General features: G+C 36.8%; 1 protein-coding gene across 1 annotated transcript in view; it reads right to left on the bottom strand.

Annotated features, from left to right (window-relative positions):
• LOC117342799 overlaps positions 1–22,963 on the bottom strand; it is a 32,733-nt gene that overhangs the window by 5,767 nt on the left and 4,003 nt on the right. Inside the window, exon 2 of the mRNA XM_033905058.1 lies at positions 3,730–3,902. Within this exon, the coding sequence (XP_033760949.1) occupies positions 3,730–3,902 (173 nt within the window). The remainder of the gene's footprint in view (positions 1–3,729; positions 3,903–22,963) is intronic.

The following is a 22,963-nucleotide window of genomic DNA, read 5'->3' as shown; positions in this document are numbered from 1 at the left end:
CTTCATATAATCATCTCCTTATAAACATGAAGTGAATCATTTCCTACACAGAAACATCTCCTTATAAACATGAATTGAATCATTTCCTACACAGAAACATCTCCTTATAAACAGCAAGTTAATCATTTCCTACACAGAAACATCTCCTTATAAACAGCAAGTTAATCATGTCCTACACAGAAACATCTCCTTATCAACAGGAATTGAATCATTTCCTACACAGAACGACTTGATGTTTGTTGTAAGCGATACTGCCTTATTGTATGTATCTACTTTGTATTTCAGTTTGTCTTAGTCCATACATGCTTACGATATAACGATTCTTTCTTTGTTGCAATCTGAATATTCTAACTTCCAAATGCCATTTGATTGGTGTTTTTGTCTGTAATATTAGTGTTTTACACAATGGTAACTATTTAATTAATGTTTCCGTTACAAACTGCAGTCGGCAATAAATTGTTGTTGTCAAGGCAACAAGAATGAGACATAGCACAAAGCAGAACGAAAGTTACAATATTTAGTTCCTTATTATGACAACAGGCGTCGCTGTACAGCAAACAATTGGGTTGAAATTGTGTATCCCGAGCCTAGGCTGAGCTCGTGTCCCAAGCAGTTAGTTATTTTCGTTTTCTCCCCAACGGCTGAATTGATCAGGATTGAAGAATAGCAAATAAGAATAAAACAAATAATCAGTTAGAATTTTGACCCTGTCGGTGTTCCATAATAATGAACCTCAAACTTCAACCCACAGTTATTTTGTCCTAAGACTCGTCAGTGATGTTTGGGACATCATACAGCTGTTTCGTCCTTCTAGGACTCCTCAGTGATTTTAGGAATATCCTGCAGCTGTTTCGTCTTTCTAGGCCTCGTCAGTGATTTTAGGAATATCCTGCAGCTGTTTCGTCTTTCTAGGCCTCGTCAGTGATTTTAGGGATATCCTGCAGCTGTTTTGTCTTTCTAGGGCTCGTCAGAATCCCTAGGAACATCGTACAACTGTTCCGTCCTTTTAGGAATCGTCATTGATTGTAAGGACATTGCACAGTTGATCCAGCCTTCTAGGATTCGTTAGTGATGACAGAAACCGAAAGTATTGAAATCCAGATGAGAAGAAGGAAAACCAAAATGGGATTTAGATGTTTAAAGAAGTTGGCATCAACCCATTGATTCTATTGATTTCGTTACTTAATTCAATTTAAACATGAAATTTGCGTGTATATTCTGAACCGGTACAACTATTTATAATAATTTAAGCTTAATATACATGCATATCATGTCTGGTTTACCTCTTGGCACTACGGGTCGTGCTTACACCTACAAACTCAAGACAAGTTTGTTACCAGAAAAGCAGACAAGAAGACGCCTAGCAAAATTATCTACCATTCAAATTTAAATTGCAAAAAAAGTATCAGGACTGTCGTGAATAAGTATTCACTTGGGGTTGGAGATCGGCCATTCTCACGAAAATTACCGCCTTATATAAAGTCCCAACGGTCCGGAGGGTAATTAATGCCCAGTTAAACAATGACCCATATAAAGACCGGATCATCCGATAAAACGGTGTAGACAGAAATGTCTGATTTCCGGTCCCCTGAGAACGGTAATGGATAATTCCATCAATCTGTGCCTGGTTGAAAATCCACCACTTGATGGCGTTCTTATTACCGCCTTTAGATCGGTGTGCTTGACCACATCTCTTATAGAACTCGAAATCCCTTGATGCCTGTATATGCCATGTTGGGCGATGTCAAACAGACCCTCAATTATTCAAATGTTTAAACTGGAAAACATTCCTATTTATTCAAAATGGCTGTCGTACTGCTGCTCCTGACAGCGATCACTGTCTTGGCCCGGATGGTATTATGAGAATATCGATGATGATGGCAATACAGAAAATGATTGATAGACCGTTTATAGCCTTTAGATTCATTTAGAGAGCAGATTTCAGTGACAAGACCGGATATTTAATGCGGTATTGATGACGAAATGTTGACCGTAATAAATGGGATCGGACGTAAACATCGCGCCACACGTCATTCCTAACAAGATATTGTTTTTCAAAATGACCCAATGTATCGATCTCGTTAATTGATGACCTTTATTTTTAATGATTTATTTAAATTTTTATAACAAATTTGTTTGAATTATAAGCTTGTAGCTTGATGATTTTAATGTCTTTTATTAAAATGACCTTTAATGATCTTTAGAATCTTTGCTATTTTCGTGATGACTACAAAATAAACGAGTACTGTTTCCGACTCTATTACGTCAAACGTCCTTTAATATCACTTTGTAAGTTAAACCTGGTGTACTTCAAACCGATTGATATATACTTAATGTCATTTCTTATGTTGAAACTACAATTAAAGATAATGTAGAAATAATCGGAAAGGGACAAATTTAATGACAAATGAACTTTGTAGAAAGGTAAGCAGGTGCAGCAGTTAAACTCATTTACCGAACATCACCTTCTGATAATGATGAAACATGACAATGATATATCGCAAACCGCAATACAAGTTTATTATTGTATCGTCCAGAAAGAATTAAGATGAAAAAGTATAGAAATAATTCACAGACTTCAGCGGCGACTTGAAAGCTGGTGAATAGTTTATACATTTATTTTATTCCTTTTGAATGTCATCTAAAATTTCACTCGTATATAAGGTCACTACGTTATACTGTATATTGTTTGGTTTCGCTTTTGTAGAAACCATCACTATTCCTCTGTAACGCTGCAATATATAATATTCAAGAGTTAATCGGTTGGTACCGCGGACATCTCTGCATGGCCCCAAATGTGAAGGAATAACACTATCTATTATTGTAACACTTTGAATAAGCTAACTAACTCACGTAATTAAACGTTTACTGAAAGTATCCGTTAATGTTTATTCAAAATGTTGCTGGTTTGAATGAAGTAAGCACCATTCTGATTGGTCAGTAGTTAAGATGACACCGTTCTCATTGGTCAGTAGTTAAGATGACACCATTCTGATTGGTCAGTAGTTAAGATGACACCGTTCTCATTGGTCAGTAGTTAAGATGACACCATTCTGATTGGTCAGTAGTTAAGATGACACCATACTGATTGGTCAGTAGTTAAGATGACACAATTCTGATTGGTCAGTAGTTAAGATGACACTGTTCTCATTGGTCAGTAGTTAAGATGATAGATTACTCGAGGTCTATATTATAATACATAAGATACAAAGATTTGTATGCCTGGAAACAATCTTAAAGTCATCAATTTACCGAATTGGTTTTTGTTTAAAACATCTCTGACAAAGAGTAATTATAATCAATTGAAAACAAGATTAAGTTATTGTACATTTTATACAATACCAACTGTTAGAACTTACACTTTTAATACCTTTCTGAAGTTTGAACTTCCTTTTATGTATTTATTCTTTTAATTTGAAGTTAACAAATAATAACGTGCATCCCAAAAAATTCTATCGTGCGGTCTTGATATTTTGTATGTAACTTTCGATTTTTGAAGTGCTATGCTCATTATCATTTATGTTACTTGATGTTAAGATATATTTTCTACCATGGTAACCATTTCGTGCATTTTTGTGATATGCAGCGTGTGCTCTGTCGGAGATGTTAAAAATTGTTTACAAAAATGGTAAAAAGTACACAGAAGCCAAACCTGTCATTTCAAATGTAAAATATAAAATGGAATCAATCTAGGTGACTAAAAAACATTCTTATGACGTCATAGCTTACCATTTTGACCCCGTGACCTCTATGGTCTGTGCGCCGGGACTCCTGGGACACACACTATCCCCTGGACACTGGCACTTCATCCAACTGAAATAATTATTCTCTTCCTTTATTGATGGTATCTCGCTTATTTCAGAACACACAGTGTCTTCGGAACACATCGGGAGTGGGTAGTGCTAGAAGTAGAAAAAACAGAAACAGTCTAGAGATAATATCGAAGCAATCCAATTGAAAAGTTGAAAAAGCATGATTGACTAATATAAATAACTTTTTGAATATAAGGTTGATTTTACATTTCAAACAGAACTCGCCATCTCCTACAAAGCCCTACCGGAATTTGTCACTCGACTATAGTTTCCATTACAAGCGGGTCAGACGCCATGATTCGCCAGCTTGTATGAGCCGGCGACTCTATTGTTAATGGCTTTGATTAGATGGTATGGGGGGACTTCTGCTTTATTTCATCAAATCAAGATCATGTTAACTCATCAAAATGAGAACAAAGGTAGTGACAACATTTTCACAAATGGTACAAAAGGATAGGACAACAGTCAAGACATATATATAAGTCATTTCCTATAAATTCGGTGCATACATGTATATTAGATTTGATGAAAATTGGAACACGGCACATAAACCCATGTTACTTTAAGTTACACACATTTACACACACATTTCATTTTTACATAAAGTAAGTACTTACTTACAACTCAATACTCACACATTCATTAAAACTAACATTCACTCTAACATTCACACACACAGCAACAACAAAAAATATTCAAAATATGAAGGGACAATGATGAGAGACAAAACTTTTTTATTCATCAGCCGGTACATTCGATCAGTAACCTTCGATATAGTTATAACATGTTATACTCCTGGCCTTACTTTTGTCTGCCACACAATAAGTCACAGGTCACTAATTATGTACAACAGTTTATCATATTTGGCAAAAACCGATATCAGCAATCAATGATTCCAGAATTTAATTAAGCAAAGTCTTTTTGGTTTAAATTACAGGATACTCTTGAATCCCGAATATAGGATTACACTTGACATTGAACATAAGAGTAATTTGATCTAATTGATGAATACAAATATTCACGTATTTACACAGGCAATATTTCTAATTTCACGTGAAGGAATATTGCCTGTGTATGTCTAATTGAGAAAGAAAACTATTTCTTTCTCCGACCTTCATACATCTGACATATATCCCGGTAACACAGCTATAAAGAATGTAATCATGATCGACATAAGACACGTTTAGAAGTAAGGAATACCTGTTGATGAGGCCATTTATAATCCTGATTGTTTAGAAGTAAGGATATACCTGTTGATGGGGCCATTTATAATCCTGATTGTTTAGAAGTAAGGATATACCTGTTGATGGGGTCATTTATAATCCTGATTGTTTAGAAGTAAGGGTATACCTGTTGATGGGGCCATTTATAATCCTGATTGTTTAGAAGTAAGGATATACCTGTTGATGGGGCCATTTATAATCCTGATTGTTTAGAAGTAAGGATATACCTGTTGATGGGGCCATTTATAATCCTGATTGTTTAGAAGTAAGGATATACCTGTTGATTGGGCCATTTATAATCCTGATTGTTTAGAAGCAGGGGTATATATATTGATAGGGGCCATTTATAATCCTGATTGTTTAGAAGCAGGAATATACCTGTTGATGGAGCCATTTATAATCCTGATTGTTTAGAAGCAGGAATATACCTGTTGATGGAGCCATTTATAATCCTGATTTGTCCAGCTTACATTGAGTGACTTTACGATATTACTGCCAGCCGAGTATATTAGACCTATTGCCCGTGGACACAAAGGCTCCTACAAAATACGCTATATCTGTGGGATATTATCCTATATTTTATACGGTAAGGAACCATATCAATGACGCCCTAATTGCTGATGATTGTACTTTTTTGCCTCCATTACCATTCCTATTTCAGATTTCCTTCATAAGTGATATTTATACAGGGGTTAAAGAGGTCAAGGAACTCCAGTAGCGTCCCCGGACCAGCACGCGCGTGCTGATATGCGATAAATGCTTTACGCTGATTTACTATTGGTAAAAAATCAAACAATTATCAAAACAGGGGTAGGATTCATATCCCGGGGTAACGATCGGTGTCAACAGCACAGATGATAATTGAAAAGGGAATACAATATCGGGAGAGGTCTCCAAAGCTAACATCTCCTATTGGAAGGTTTGATTAAAACAAATATTCGCTATTCATGTGTAAATATAACATTTGATAAGTATCACATAGTAAATAGCATTTTCTCTGTTTTTATAGTCATCCCAGCGGGAGCCTAAGCTTGACATCAACAAAACTCTTATCATGAGTGGGGGCCTCGCGTGACGAAAGATGAAACTGCCTAGTTTAAAATACATCGTTTTTTCGTAAAATTCCATTAAACAGTTTTTAATTGCTCGCATCGGCGTTTAACATTTGTGCATAAAAAGTAAACGATGACACGCGCTGGATTCCAGCATCTGTATGGGATGAACGGTTCTTCGATATGCACTAAATATACAAATTTCACTGAACCTGTTTTCATTGTTTGGTGATCCCTGTCTTAATGGGACGCCTACGGGAAGTTGCTTCTGTACATGACAGCTGAAGTCAGACGATAACAAAACGAGTAGCTCGAGTACAGATTGGACTGAAGGTTAGAGTTCAAGGCGATCGGCCTTGTCGCTTGATAGGATAGAATCACAATTATCAAGTTTTTCTTGACGTGTGGTAAGTCATAATTCCAGCTGTAAATTGTAATTTTACCTAATTTCGGTTTTAATGATGATATTAACAGCGACAGGTTAAGTTACATACCAAGTTTTAAGATTCCATTTTGTGACGTCTGTCAAATACAACTTTTGGATCTCAAAGTTAAGAATTCTCATCAATTTTCACGCGATATTGGTCCAGCAGCCCATTAACAACTCTTCATGTATGGTCAGGAAGGTCCAAGTCGTAATGCAATCAGTATCGAAGTTTAGATATCGGATGAAAGTGTTAAAATTAGTATTGCATTTTTTTCCTGCAGATAGTCAGAAATGTCCATTGACAGCCATTTGTAGTATATTGCATAAGGTGGTGTAATTTCCTTGTGCGATAAGAAATCAGGCAATTTCGATGCTTGTTAATATGCCTATTGATTCCGTTGATACCATCCTAGTTCTTACAAGTTATTTTGGGAATGGGACCTTATACGCGGATATGACAGAACTATATGACAGTGTCGTCGATGACGCTGAACCTTCCTGAACACCTGGTCTTTTTCGCCTTGTACATGTTCAAGGATCTTCGTGCAAATCTAAAGTTTTGTTGGTATTTTGCACTTTGACATTTGTTTCGACCCATTTTGAGTTTCCTCCGTCGCCTTCTAGGTATCAACAATTTAGGCTCTTAGCTGACGAGTCCTAGAAAAATGGATCAGATTGACGAAAACAGCTATGTGATGTCCCTAACATCACTGGTGAGTCTAGAAGGACGGAACAGATGTATGATGTCCCTAACATCGCTGACGGGTCCTAGAAGGATAAAACAGCTGTATGTTGTCCCTAACATCACTGATGAGTACTAGATGGACGCAACAGCTGTGTGATGTCCCTAACATCACTGATGAGTACTAGATGGACGCAACAGCTGTATGATGTCCCTAACATCACTGACGCCTCCTAGAAAAATTGATCAGATGGACGAAACAGATGTAAGATGTCCCTAACATCACTGACGAGTCCTAGAAGGATGGAACATCTGTGTAATGTCCCGAACATCACTGACGAGTCTAGATGGTTGGAACAGAAGTATCGGGCAGTTTAACTTTTAATTTACTTTACTGTATCTAGATCTCGATTCTATCCAAAAGTACATTCATTTAGCGCACGAAATGTAGAAACACTACCTACACTTATCTTCTTTTGTTTTCAAGGGGAAATACTATTCATACTTCAGTATTGCAGTCTTTAAAATGACAGGCTGATGCTAATTAAGGGTGAAGATCTACCACGTTCATTTTGAATACCTAAACTTCATATTTATTCTTATGTACAGACCGTTGCTTAAGCTAAGCCTTTATTCAAAGTTCATGCCACTATTGGTAATACCACTAAGCCGTATTGTAATACTACATACTCCATAAGCGGAATGAATTAAATGTGGATTTTACATAACTCAAAAGAACTTTTGATCATTTTTTAACTTCCTATCAAAATGTATTAGTTTTCTAGTCTTAACCATACCTACCATACTCTATTCAAAACCCTATAAACATCTTTATTCACTTACTACGACCACCGTTTTCACAAGGAAGGCAAACGTCTGTACAGTTACTTTACTGGAATTTAATATTTTAAACATCATGGTGTATATAGATTAAACCCAGAATGAAAAAGTGAAAATAAATTCTTGTCGACAACTTCATCCATTATCAATTGATACATTGTCTCAAAATGACGAGGCGGTAAATGACGAAGCGGTAAATGACGAAGCGGTAAATGGCGATGCCAATCCCATATAATTTAAAGAAGTCCAGGACACTAGAGACTCTTCAACATCAGCAGTTCATCACAGTCTTCTCTAGTAACGTTACTAATAGGGCCTTGTGTGATAAAACTGTAAGGTAACAATGATGATTTGTTAATCTTTCCATTTTTTGATAGTTTTATTCCTGCTCCCCATACATTCGTTTTTTTACATACTCCAGTTTATTCAATATTCAAGGGTTTGTCCCCATTTACACGATTTTCATTAAAGATACAAACTGCTTATAGAACCTCACAATGGAGGATTACGAGATATGAGAGATGAGAGATGAGAGACGAGAGATGAGAGATGAGAAAGACAATTGTTTTATTATCGACATGACATTAGGAAGTGTTCTACTGTCTTGTGCGTTCTGAAGTCATTCGAGTTCGACAGTCGTTGCTATACGGTTTCGCTGTCACTACCCTAATTCTCAATTACAGGACGTGGCATTACTTATATTGTAGGCGTCAGGGTTTAGAAGAAGGAACTTACCTGTTCCGGACACAACACCTGGGGAAAGTTTCGTTAATATTCCTTAACATACGTGAATTCCATAACTTCAATTCTCCAATATGAAAGCATTACATAATTATTGGAAGGTTCCTTAACTATTATCCTTGAATTCTGTTATGGTTTCCTTTTGACATTTTTAAGTTAAGGGACGTTGATGCAGCCATGGCCTGGTCTTCTGTATTTAGTACTTATTCAAAGCTTTCCATGCGAAGCTGTATGATGTTGATATTGTCGCTTGTTTTACGGTATTGAGTTAAAATCACGATCTTGTTTTATTGTGAGAACATTCAACACACACACCATACAGCTGTAAATGCATCACCACACGAACATTGATACATGTTGACAATTGTCAAGAATTTGTTTAGCAAGTACATAAAGACACGGTTTTGCTGGCTCCATAGAGACCGTGCATGTACGTGATAGGTTCGTTTTGTCCAGAAACGAGCCCCTTTCTATCTGTATGCGGGACACATCTCTCATTCTAATGGAATCAGACGCCGTGTGTGGCTGAAGGCGATAGTGCATAGTTCACCAGAAATCGTGGAGGCGTACTAATAAACCAATAATACATAGGGAGGGGTTTTGATATGATGGGGGTATTAATGTTACAATTGTGTTAGGTGTTAACACCTTTATAATATAAGAACATGGTTGATACTGATTTACAGAACTGATCACATTGTGAAAAATCGAGACAATCCTACAGAAAGGTGATTCCAAATTAATGGATCCCATTGAACTCTTCACCAGACAATACGGGTGTTAGGAGGGAGTATATCATCTATAAGGCTATAAGGTTATCAGGCTGATGGTTCTAAATCATAGTATCTCAAAAATGGAAGCCATATACAACTCTTTTTCTCCTATTCCTCAATGTATTCAGAGTTTTGTATGATACGTCTGTTGTTTTGTCATATCCTGTGTGGAAACCTTTTTTCTGCAAACGCTTATAAATGCTGTTTGCAACAAGAATCAGGACTGCTTAAACACGGGAAACATTTCTAAGGAGACGTACCGTTATATGTAAGCTATGAACTCCCCAATTGAACCTTTGTTGAGATTTTCATACTCACGAGACCAAATGTGCCCACTCCCTTGGCTTATCGAAAACTTTTTAACAAAGAACCTGTCTGGCACTTTACACTGTTGTCGTCACTTGTATACAGAGGCGAATTCTGTTGATTTCTGTACCATAAAAAATATCGACTATTTGATCATGCTCATTACTACCCCTTGTCGTCTTCACCACACCCTAAGTTCTCTCTTAGCTTTGAAAATGTAGCTTCGCTTGTATTTAGCGTGTGAGTATGTGATAAAGAATAGAACGGTAGGCGTTAATCCCCCAATACACCAACAAGACAAAATAGGCGTTACGATGACCCCCAATAAATCTACACGACAACACAGGCGTAACGGTGACCCCAATACACCTAAACGACAACACAGGCGTTAAGGTGACCATTAAATACACCTACATGACACCATAGGCGTTTCGGTGACCCCCAATAAATCTACACGACAACACAGGCGTAACGGTGACCCCAATACACCTAAACGACAACACAGGCGTTACGGTGACCCCCAATACACCTAAACGACAACAGAGGCGTTACGGTGACCCCCAATAAATCTACACGACAACACAGGCGTTAAGGTGACCATTAAATACACCTAAACGACAACACAGGCGTTACGGTGACCCCAAATACATCTAAATTACAACATAGGCGTTACGGTGACCCCCAATACATCTACATGACAACATAGGCGTTGAGGTGATCCCGAAAACATTTCACAGTACAATTGATTAATTTAAAAGGACTACTTCAAACGTGCATATGCGTTTCACATTTTCTTACCTCATTATGAAACTGGTGTACAGATGGCTTAATGCATACACAGTATATGTAATAAAACGACCCAATATCAGCACTCATAATTAAGTGTAATGTTTGAATCGCTGCGACATGTTCATGTTTGTCTCCTTATGATAGCTCAACTCTGATGTCGACTTCATAGTGCGACCTCACTGAAGCATACTGCCGAAGACACCCAGCAGGACACTCCACCCGGTCACATTATACTGACACAACGGGCGAACCAGTCTTCCCACTCCCGAATATTATCAGGTGAGCGCTTATCAGGAATAGTAACAATCATTTTTATAGACTCTGGTATATGTTGTCGTTAGAGGATAGACACCAAAACCATCCTCACAAGAGGTGAACGCTAATCTAAAGGCCAAACGTTTCGCCTCTTACGGTCATGCAATGGGGAATTCAAGTCGTATATGGAGCTCGGGAATCTGTTTTAATCGCTAAAATATGGCTACCAAAAGATAAGTTTGTTTTAAGTATGAAATTATTATATAATGTAGTATTAGTACTGCACTAAATCTAAGCCCATTATCGTAACATATGTGTTCGGTCGTTCAAATTAGGTATCTGTATCGATATTTGAATACATATAAACATGTGTTTTGAATCTTAACATTACCAAGATCTTAAAATGATGTTTTGTTTGGTTTAATATTTGCAGAATAGCTTTGTATATAAATGAATACGTTGTTTTTAAAATCTAAAACATGCAGATGGCTGTAGCAAAATAAGTGTTAAAGAGATACCAAAATATAATTGAAAATGTAAGTAAACACATTCGACAGATAAAAGGAAAGAAAATACAAACAAAATATAGATTTATATGGAGACATTTGAATATTATTCACATAATCATACCAGATGTTCCAGAAGTGTAAGCGTCCTCTATTTTAGTCAATGTACTCGCTATGTTCTTAAGTTCCAATCCCTATTACACGCTGTACTCAGAATGAGAATTAGGTTGGTGACGAGGGAGCCACCAGGCATTCCATCCAACATAGAGCATGATATCAACACCATTCAATAGAAAATGAGTGGTAGATACAGTAGGGCTAAACATTATTCAAACTGAACCACGTAACTGTTTCGTCCTAACAAATAAGGGAAATTAGAATAATTACTCCTATTAGAGAAAATATATCAGCTGTCCCCTTGACTACTGTGTAAGTAAGTATTGAACAGTCTGATGCTGAACATAGTGACGAACCATACAAACCAAACTTGATCTCAAATAGTTGTACATAATGTAGTTATAGGATATTACATAATCTAAAAAGACTGTGAATTACGTGTGGCTATTATGCACTATGAAACCCTTCTTAAGAATTCAAACATAGCATGCAGGATATCAGTAAACTTGTAGGACTTACAGTCCTCTCATTGAACTCCTAGTCAGACGTATTCGATACTTGTTGTTATCCCCGGTGGCACCTGTGTCACCACCCTAACTCTCATTTGAGAATGTGACTTGACCTACATTTGTATGACGGATGTCGTCGTGACCTACATTTGTATGACGGGTGTCGTCGATGAAGAAATAGACGCTTACTTTCCCGAAACATATGGTCTATTCTGTTTGTAACTTTTCCTATGGCTTCCTTGAAAATCTTTTTTAATATATATATATATGTAAGTTGCCCCTTTATTTTACCGATTTTGAGTTGGAATTATGGTTACGTTATTCTACCAGAAGTATTTTGTGTTTGAGTCCACCAGAAGCGCTTATCGTCAAGAAAGCTCAAAAGATTGCAAGACGATACGCAAGTCCTTTAACTATTATTCTAGTTATATATTGCAAAAGGTGAGTAATAAGTAATAATGTGTCGTCCATCTAGGTCAGTAATGATGTGTCGTCCATCAAGGACTCGTCAGTAAAGTTGTTTCGTCCGTCGAGGACTCGTCAGTGAAGCTACTGGACACATGTACTGAAATTCAGAAGGAAAATCAAGAAAATCGAAATGGGCTTAAACGAATTACAAGAAAGCAAATGTAGCAGAAACTAATTTGATTTTAAAAACGAATAAAAGTTCCACGAAGTCATTAAAGACCAGTTATATGAGATAAATTCAAGAAAAAATATCCAATAATCTTCTGAAAAATTTAACTTTGCAATTCCACATATTTTTAAGAATCTTACAATCGAAATAAGGGTTTGCGGCATATGCCATTGTTTGCGATATTTGGTCCCTGAAGTGCTATTAAAAGTCGTACATACATGTGTAGCTACATTAATTGAATAAAAGCCAAGCTTTTCCGAAATAAGTTATTATCTCTTCAGTTGGTTACTGGCTAAGTAACGTTTACATGGGTCCCAGTGGGGTTTTAAGGTCTTTTTCTATTACATTAGTAACACGTACTAATTGTAATGGGCATGATTACATATGTCCCTACACGGCCCATCCAATCGAGAATGAAGTAATTGATATGATAACAATGTTTAAGTGCCATTTGACACGTACCGGCATATCACATTTCACCACAATCGGTCGATATTGAACTTTTGAACAATTGAAGGACATGAAATGGTAGACCTTTGTTTGTTATATGTAACAATATGTTAGATGGATCTGAATGGAGTAACAAAGTATATACCAGATCTCACTCGTGTGGAATAATAGAATCTTACATGGACCTGTTCTGTTGACAGGGATAGGGAGTGTTGAGATATCCCTGTCCGTGGTACAGACTCATGTTTGATTGTTTTTCTCAAATGCTTAAACAAGTAACAAATTGTAAGGTGTTGTGAAAACCTTTTCATCGCACCATCATCAATTTCTCATGAAATTTGCGCTGAAATTGACGACGTTATTAATTTGCGACGTGGTTACGATACATGAAATGATGACGTTACGCTCTTGTGAGTGGCGTCATGGCACGTGTCAGCTGTCTTTCTATATCCCGTATATATGAGATGGTTATACCAACCCTAGCCACCGACGGGTTCACCCTGTGAAGTATGTGACAAATACGGTTTCATAACGAGCTAACAAATTGAAATATCTGTCAAACTTAATAGGTTTTTTATCATTAGGCCAACTAGAATACAGCGTTAACGACATTGAATAGAAACCTTAAGAAATTAATGAAACTGGATCTTAAATTCCATGTTTACTGCTGTATTGTAAAACGATACTTATTACATTTCAAAAGTAATGACAAACGGTCACATTTCGTTAAGTAATTGTCAAATACACATCTCTAATAAATGTTATCAGATACCCGTTCGTGTGCTTTATTGATTTTTACATTAAAAAAAACTAGACAAAAAATCCAATTCGGTTTAACTCAAAGTGTATCATTTTTCTCAAATCTGAATCGACATAAAATGAAAAAAAAAGCCAATTCTCAAAATTGGTTTTGAAAGCGAAAAGTATGCAAAAACCTTAAGTTTGCGAGCTTGCGAAAACTCATGGTAACTTTTCTCCCAGAGTGTTAAATGGCCAGGCCCACCGATACAATTGCCCAAACTTCTATTACAGGATTAAACAAAAATAAGTTAATTTCACCTGTAAATATTAATTAAACCATCGATATAAAAAGAATAATTAATGTAAATCATAGTCTTGTTTCGTCCTTCTAGTACTCGTCAAGTTTGCAATTCTATGTACGTTACCGACCTCTTGTTGGCTTCCACAATTAAATTTGTCAATTTGAATATATGCCTCTAAAACATGAAGACATCGTGCCTTTAAGTGTGGTATATGATAGTATTAACATTGATAACGATATGTAGAACAGATATTGATTATTAATAAATGAGCTATTATATCTATAATAGATATTTGGTACAATATAGTTGGCCAATTGAAAGATAATGGTTTTTATTACTAGTATAACATGTATGTCGTGTGAGTGTATCTATGAGTTACAGAGTATATATTTGTTATATCAGTACCATAAAATGATATTATCTTCAAGGTCAATGAAATACGCAGTAAGACCCCCGTTGTGGGTGCAGTAAACTTACGTATTAATTCTGTGCTTACAAATGTTGTTGCGACTGAATCTATTTGTTTACAGGGACAAATTGAAACAATGTATCTGTCATCAACTGGGTCGAATTGTAGGCTTTTTCAAATTGTTTGAAAGTAGATTGATGTGAAGAGTGACAAGTTTCAGGATATATACATGTATTCAACATTCTTTTAAAATAATTACTTAATTATTATACTTTTGCACCTTACAGATTTTTACATTTCTTTTGACCTATGCTGAATTTGTTTTAGTCGCCTCCCCTGGGTATAAACACTTTAGGTTCTCACCGTCACTAAATAGTCATAGAAGGAGCAAACAGCTATGCAATGTCCCCGACATCACTGGCGTGTCCTAGAAGGATGAAACAGCTGTATGGTGTCCCTGACATCACTGGCGTGTCCTAGAAGGATGAAACGGCTATAAAATGTCCCTGGCATCACTGGCGTGTCCTAGAAGGATGAAACGGCTATAAAATGTCCCTGGCATCACTGACGTGTCCTAGAAGGATGAAACAGTTGTATGATGTCCTTGACATGACTGACGAGTCCTAAAAGGATGAAACAGCTGTATGATGTCCCTGACATCACTGACGTGTCCTAGAAAGATGAAACGGCTATAAAATGTCCCTGGCATCACTGGCGTGCCCTAGAAGGATGAAACAGCTGTATAATGTCCCTGACATCACTGACGTGTCCTAAAAGGAGGAAACAGCTGTATGATGTCCCTGACATCACTGACGTGTCCTAGAAGGATGAAACAGCTATATGATGTCCCTGACATCACTGACGTGTCCTAGAAGGATGAAACAGCTGTAGGATGCAGTATTGAATTTTTGAGCTACTGCATCTTACCCTTCCTTCGTTAAGAAATGTACGAACATCTCGTTTTTATTTTGTACAATCTTTCAAAATCGACAACAATTTTTGGTCAAGTTTTGGTCAATTTGGGTTATCCATCAAATAAAAGGAGACTTGACGAGAGTAAACAAGACTGGACAAAATAGCAGCTCACAAGAATACGAGCGTGTTGGCTCCTCCACGAACGTGTGGACTCCTCCACGAACGTGTGGATTCTTCAACGAGTGTGTGGGCTCCTCCACGAACGTACAGACTCCTTCACGAACGTGTGGATTCTTCAACGAGCTTATGGGCTCCTCCACGAATGTGTGGATTCTCCAACGAGCTTATGGGCTCCTCGAAGAACGTGTGGATTCCTCAACGAACGTTCGGGCTCCTCCACGAACGTACAGACTCCTCCACGAAAGTGTGGTCTTCTTCACGAACGTGTGGAATCTTCAACGAACGTGTGGGCTTCTCCACGAACGTGCGGATTCTTTAACGAGCGTTTGGGCTCCTCCACGGATATGTGGACTTCTCCACGAACGTGTTGATTCTTCAACAAGCGTGTGGGCTTCTCGACGAACGTATGGAATCCTCCATGAACCTGTGAACACCTCCACAGTAGACGACCACGGGTATATAGCTACATTCCTACTAAGCTATATCAATCAGAGAGAGATATAACTGTCGTTGTAGATATTTTCTTGCTATCAAATCTTCAAAGGGGGTGATAAGTCTCTGCCCTTTCCCATCCAGACAGTGACTTGTGGCCTCAATACGGTCACATGGGCAAACGTTTGGTTATGCATAAGAGAGGACAATTGTATTGGACCTTAGTTAACATTAAACTATGTGAGGAGATACATTCATCCCATTATTTAATCAATGTCGCAATTTCTAAACTTTGGATACTTTCAAAAGAAATACTAAAACTATTCTTTAGTATTGTTTAACGGTGATATCACATTTAAACCTACTTTAGATTCAATCCAATTCTTACGTTACATACTTCACGCTATTATTAGTTTGTGTGTACTGACACACAGTGTCGTCGACAATATAAACCTGAACCAGAAATCAATAAGAAATCACGGGGGGTATAGCGTAACAGAACATAGATATGAAATCAGAGGCCATAGGAACTAGGCAAAGATCGACGGGGATATATCTTGTTGAATAGAAATCCAAAGTCGAAACGACAGAATGGAGTGTGAAATCACAGAAGAGACAACTCAAATTGACGTACAGATGAATTGTGGATATAAAATATACAATAGGAAATGACAGTGGAGACACCCGAAAAAACAACGACATTTTTATCCTAAACCAAGAGCACTCCTGTTAATACAATGCACTCTTCTCCAACAAGGTTTAGCAATAAACCAAGTCCCGGATGAGTATCAACCACCGGACGAGTTGTCGTCATAACGATCGGCCATATCGTTACCCGTATGTAGTTTGAAACAAAGATCTTTCCCTAATTGTTGTGCCATTGGGAAGACATACTAGCGTTTTCACATTTTCAGAAAGTTCGTTGAATACAAAAATATATAACGGAGATGCGGTAATTGAATTAAGGAGAATCATCAATTTTTAATGTTGTTTTAGTTTGCGCTGATTTTCGAAAAATGTCCGGTTTGTGAGTTAGGTAATCCTAAGTGATTTAAATGTTCCATGAACAAGAAAAGTACTGCACATCTTAATGATTGTATTACTGAGATATCACGTCCTTTACGAAATGTCAAAATGCACTTAAACCTGGCGGATACCCTTTAAATTAGATAATAAAAGTTTAGCTGAAGCAACATTATTTACTTCTGAATTACCATTTGCAATTACGTTTCAATATAAGCTCGAACTATCGCTTATTATAGATTAAGAGAAATAGTTTGTTGGGTCGTAGATTAGGTAAAATGGGAGCATAAGAGAAATAGACAGTTTGCTCAAATATGAGGTGGGTGTATTAAGAGATGAAACTCTATCATACAACTGTTTAGTCCCTCTATGAGATGTCAGGGATCCTTTAGGGCAGAAGGACATGTAGATGCCCTTTAGAATGCGTCATTCAATATTTCTTTAATCAGAAGTTAAATTAAATTTGCTTTCCTGCCGATATGCACTTCATACGTAAATTGATGCGTGATATTTTGAACAGTGTGAGTATGTCTTCTCTCCTTCCGGAGTTTATCTGCTTTGAAAACAAAAACACACACAAATATTATATAATCAGACCAGGCGGTCCAGAAGGGCGAGCGTGCTCCGCGGTTAAACTACAGCAATCTTTATATTTGTTACATGAGCAAGACATTCATATTGAAATATCAACTAGATGGGGCCAAATACTTCTGAGCACTTGGTATTAATCATACACCACCTTGTCGCAGAAATCATCACACTTCCATGGAGCATAATTAAATTGTCTCCATTATCACAAACCTGGCATACAATTAATGTAATATTGTCTCCATTCAATTTCCTTGCTTTAAAAGACAATTACACACAATGTTATCAATACGTCATTAGATCATTGTGATATCAAAAGCACTTTTCATAATCAGTTCAGCCACTTAAAATTATTTTTTCTAACAAGAAAAACACATTTTAAACAATGCGTCATGAGTCAATACCGCACTCCAAGCTATGACACCGAAGGTGATATCCGATTATAGCCGAGTTTTAAAATTAATTCTAATATTTAACATTGTCTTAAAGAAGTTGTCTTGTCCCATTTTTATTGAAAAGAACGTCAAATATGGTCAACAGAACTGTTTTAACATACTTGGAAGAATGTCCCCTCAATCACCGCTGGTCAGGTTTGTGCTGAAGCTAAATTGATGGACATCGCTAAAGTTCCATGTATAAAATGCATCATGGCAACCCATACTATAAAACTCCAATGACAAGAAAGGACATCACTTTTTTGTTAATACTTTTCAGATTTTATTTCCTTGTATTGATGCCCCATATCCTCTCCGTCGTGTCTCAATCACCAATCAACAAACATAGCTAAATTTACAATCACGTTTTAAATTAGCTTATAAATGAAGAGCTCCTTCAGAAAATCCTCTTTAAACTCGATTCAGCAGATGATTGTCCAGGACATGTTCGGAGACGATCGACAGATAACATTTTACGGACATAATAAAGTTTGGTACATAAAACTGGAATTATATGATTTGTCTAGCTGAGATTGTTCATCAGTTCTTCAAAAACAATAAATAAATACATTTTAAGGGTCGCCTTCTAGAATCTCCTGATTATTTCAGAAAAAATGCGATCTTATACCAAATTCTCTAGCATACCTTATATGTTTACCTTGAGAGCCATAAATTATATTACTAAGTTAAAATCAAATTTAAATTGAACCTTGACATTTACAGTATAAAACCAACGACTATTTAATTGTCAGAATGAAAGAATGAAATTTATTTTCTCCTTTACAATCAAATAGCCATTTTCTCCCAACCATTCGTTCCTGTCTGCACTCACCACGCTACAATGATCCAAAGCACTAGCTGTACCTAATAAACATTAGATATGTACCAGGGGTCGTACAATGTTTTAAGACAATCGATGACACACGGTAAAACATTCAGTGCAAAAAACTCTCTTACTTGTGGTATTTTTATTGAGTTTTTTTTACAATACAGGTTTTATGAATTTACAAAAGTTGACAGAATATAATTTCTCGTAAACCTCCGATAGGATAATTTAAGAGGCAATGTAAATTTGAAATACAAGTTTGACACAGTACAGTATTTTTCCGAGTTTATCTAAAACACGACCTCAACCATTATATATGGTTCCCCGGAGACTACACATATGACAGTGTCAAGCTGTCGGTATTTCCGTCAAACATTTCTCGTCCGTTTAACCACGAGTGTCAGAATTTGACTCCAGTATATGAGTGGGATTAATTGTAGAGATCGTTTGTTAGAGAATCTGATGTCCAAAGAGAAGTATACTTACATACTATTATCGCGTATCCACTGGTCTTACTAGGGCGATGTAACCATTTATCATACACAAGATGAGTTCTAATTCCACTAGTTCTTGGATATTTTATCTGAACAACATCTTCGACATTCAGGGGTTTTGTTAGCGATATACAAATCGTTTCTATCATAAAGAGTTGTTTAACCTGACATCGGAGAATCGCTGGCAGTAGACACACTAACCAACCGTTAGGCCAATCTGTCCGGTGAAAAATTACAAGAACTCTTCACCCAAAGTCGTCAGTCAATTTGACCTTGATGGGGTCATTCCTTTCATCTCCATACAATGTATATTTACATCTCTCCCTTCTACAGCTTAGTAAACTCTGACTGCGAATAAATAAGCGTGTACGCAGTGCCAAAAAGGTTCAGCGAATTAAAAAGCGCCGAATCGGTGACATAATTATGACGTTGTCTATTTGTGACGTTACCGGAACGTCAATAATTTTAGCGTTTTCTTATATATACCGACGATCTCTGAACAAAAAGATAAGGTCAAGTGAATATTTTGTCAAAAACTAAACTGAATATTGCGGAAATGAATTAATATTGAACTTCTCCATGAGGTAAGCTAACAACAAATGGCTGAAGCGTACAGTTCCTATAGAACATTTAACCACGTCACTACTTAATATGTGTCAATACACGCTGTGCTTGACAACCATAGTAATTCTGAGACGGAAATTGTGGATTGTGAATATATCAGTTAATTAAAAACATTAAAGGTATTAAGCATAAAGATGCTGAGTTGTGTCTTTTAATTTTGTTAACAATACTGGTGTCTTCATTGGAACTATATTATCTTAGCAACCATGGTTGTCGTAGTTACCAACGTCGCAACATACCCTGAATGGTATTTTCTTCGGACTGTATTCAAACGATCTGTTTGATATAAATATAAGGATTGTACCCCATTTTAACTGCGTATACGGTAGTATGCTCGCAGCTGGCAACGAACATATCCTGTTGAGCGCTAACGCGCTAACCATAGGAAATTATCGTTGCCAACTGCGGGCATACTACCGTAACGCAGTTAAAATGGGGTACAACCTTAAATATTACCTTATCCCTTTACGATGTATACCATCCGTCCATGGGAATCACCTCATCTAAACCTGACTCTAATTTCGCCATAACTTATTACTACTTGAATAAGCTTCATACGCACTTCCTCACTCATAGTTTTATATATTGTTGAATTGTTTCAAAAAATATATTACATACATTGTACATTTATAAGCATGCATATATATTAGTGGAGAAGTGAATGCTACGATATCTAATTAATGATTCAGTTTTATTATATAAATGTAATGAATCTAGTTACAGAGATAAAGTTTTATTATGAAACTGGTCTATAATCATTGATTAATCCGTATCTAGTACAGATCATTTTAGTTTCCAACTTTGAGAAGGTCCTGCATTTTGCTGGAAAATGATAGCCATTTCAAAAACAAGAAACAATAAAGGCGATTTCACAAAGGTTATTTGCCATTGCTGAGAGCACTACTTTTTTTCTTTTTGCGGAGGTACACATTTTTTCCATTTACTTGAACATGTATTCTTCCGCATAACATATAGTGCATTTCTAACGTTGTTGTTCGGCATTTAACCTTTGTCAGGCACTAAATTTTCCTGAGAGCACCTCACCACGTCAGCAGGGGGATGGTAACATTTAGGTGTACTTTATTACCATATATTAACGTCTCCAAGCAAATGCCATTAAGTGGAATTTGTTATTTCAAATTTAAATGAATTACAATAGAGTTAAGTCTGCCAGGATTAAAATCTATAGCAGTAAGGCATTGGTATTCATTAGGGTAAATACACTGCGGCTCTAATCGTGTTAACTGTAACGGGATTTACTATGCGAACAAGAGAGTACATTAACACAGAATATTGAGAATACAGACTTTGAGAAATTCCTTCTCTAGAAAGCCCTCTATATCAAATTGCTTGGATATTTGTTTTGCATGTAATGGTTAGATGTACACTGGAACTGTTAGAGTATTCATTTAAAAAAAAGATGATGATATGTATCATTTAAATGAAATGCTAATTTCTTGTTATTTTTTTTTACTAAAACGTGTGTACACAAGAAAACCTAAAACGCAAAAGATGTCATTTCTTTGAAGTTTCCAGGTCGCTCTCCACATAACAAGATTTCCTGATTTTACCTTGAGTTGTCCCCTGAGGACTAAGCATCTCACTTAGTTTGTGAGTTTGCGTTGTTAGACGTTAGGGTAACGTAAAACGGCAACCCTTACTATAGGAACCTATTGGGTATACTTGGCTTGTCGTTTCTCTGAAAACTCGGTTCAGGTGGCACCGGTCCAGAATAAAAAAGAAAAATTATTTCTTTTAAATATCCAATTATTCAATATCGCAAACACGAAACTGATTAGATAAGACAACAAAATAATTAGGATTAGGAAATAGGGAACTCCTACCATTTTATAGTATTAACATTAGTTTAGATCCATTTTGATATCCCGAAGTTCCCCCTAGATTTCCAACCTATTATTACTGGTGTGTCGAGTCCTAAAACGACGACACAGTTGTATGGTGGAGTTTTATCGATTATTCGGTTTATATCCCTTTCTTTTCGTAATTCATATGTAAGATTCTAGTAAACTTGACATTAATGGATAGGGTGTGTTACCAGGTGTTGTGATTTCAGAGAAAAAAGTCAGTGCCGTTGTAAAATATCAAGCTTTCGGAGCAGATGGTGCCATACCCGGCATTGTGTTAGACTTTTGGACAAGATGACGATGCATCCGGTATTTTGTGCATTTTTTTTTTTAGAGAAAATGACATCAAAATCGATGTTACGTCTATCTATCGCAGAGGATGGTGTCACAATCAGTGTTTCGCCCCTCTATCGTAGAATATCGCGTCACAATCGCTATTATGTTCATCGATCGGAGAAGATCGCATCACAACCAACGTTCCGATAACCTATCGGTGAAAATTGGCGTCAAAATCGGCGTTTCGCTATTTATTGGAGAAGATCGCGTCACAATCGTCGCTTCGATAACCTTTAAGAGAAAAGGGCGTCAAAATCGGTGTTTCGTTGATCTATCTGCGAATATCGTGTCACAATCAGTGTTTCGCTTATCTATCGGAGAAAATCGCGTCACAATCGTCATTTCGATCATCTATCGGAGATTGTTGTGTCACTATCGTTCTTTTTTTCATCTGTCGCACAATCGTTGTTTCGTTAAATATCGTAAAAGAGTCATATCCAGTGTTCTGATAACGAGAACAAGTTCCATCATTTTGATATTTTGGTATCGTATTATGTTCGTTTCACGTGCACCTATTGGCCCGTGGTTAACGTGACATCTCATTGAGGTCAGATCAGACATAAACAAATGTTACTGCTCGATTGAATCCCAGATAGCACAGAGAGGGGAAGCCTCAATATGGTGATAGCAGAAACACAGCGGTTAACAACCTATCGACTGTAACACCTAATATCA

Source organism: Pecten maximus, chromosome 14 (assembly GCF_902652985.1).
Source record: "Pecten maximus chromosome 14, xPecMax1.1, whole genome shotgun sequence".
Classification (NCBI taxonomy): Eukaryota; Metazoa; Mollusca; class Bivalvia; order Pectinida; family Pectinidae; genus Pecten; species Pecten maximus.
This window is presented reverse-complemented; position numbering and strand designations above follow the sequence as displayed.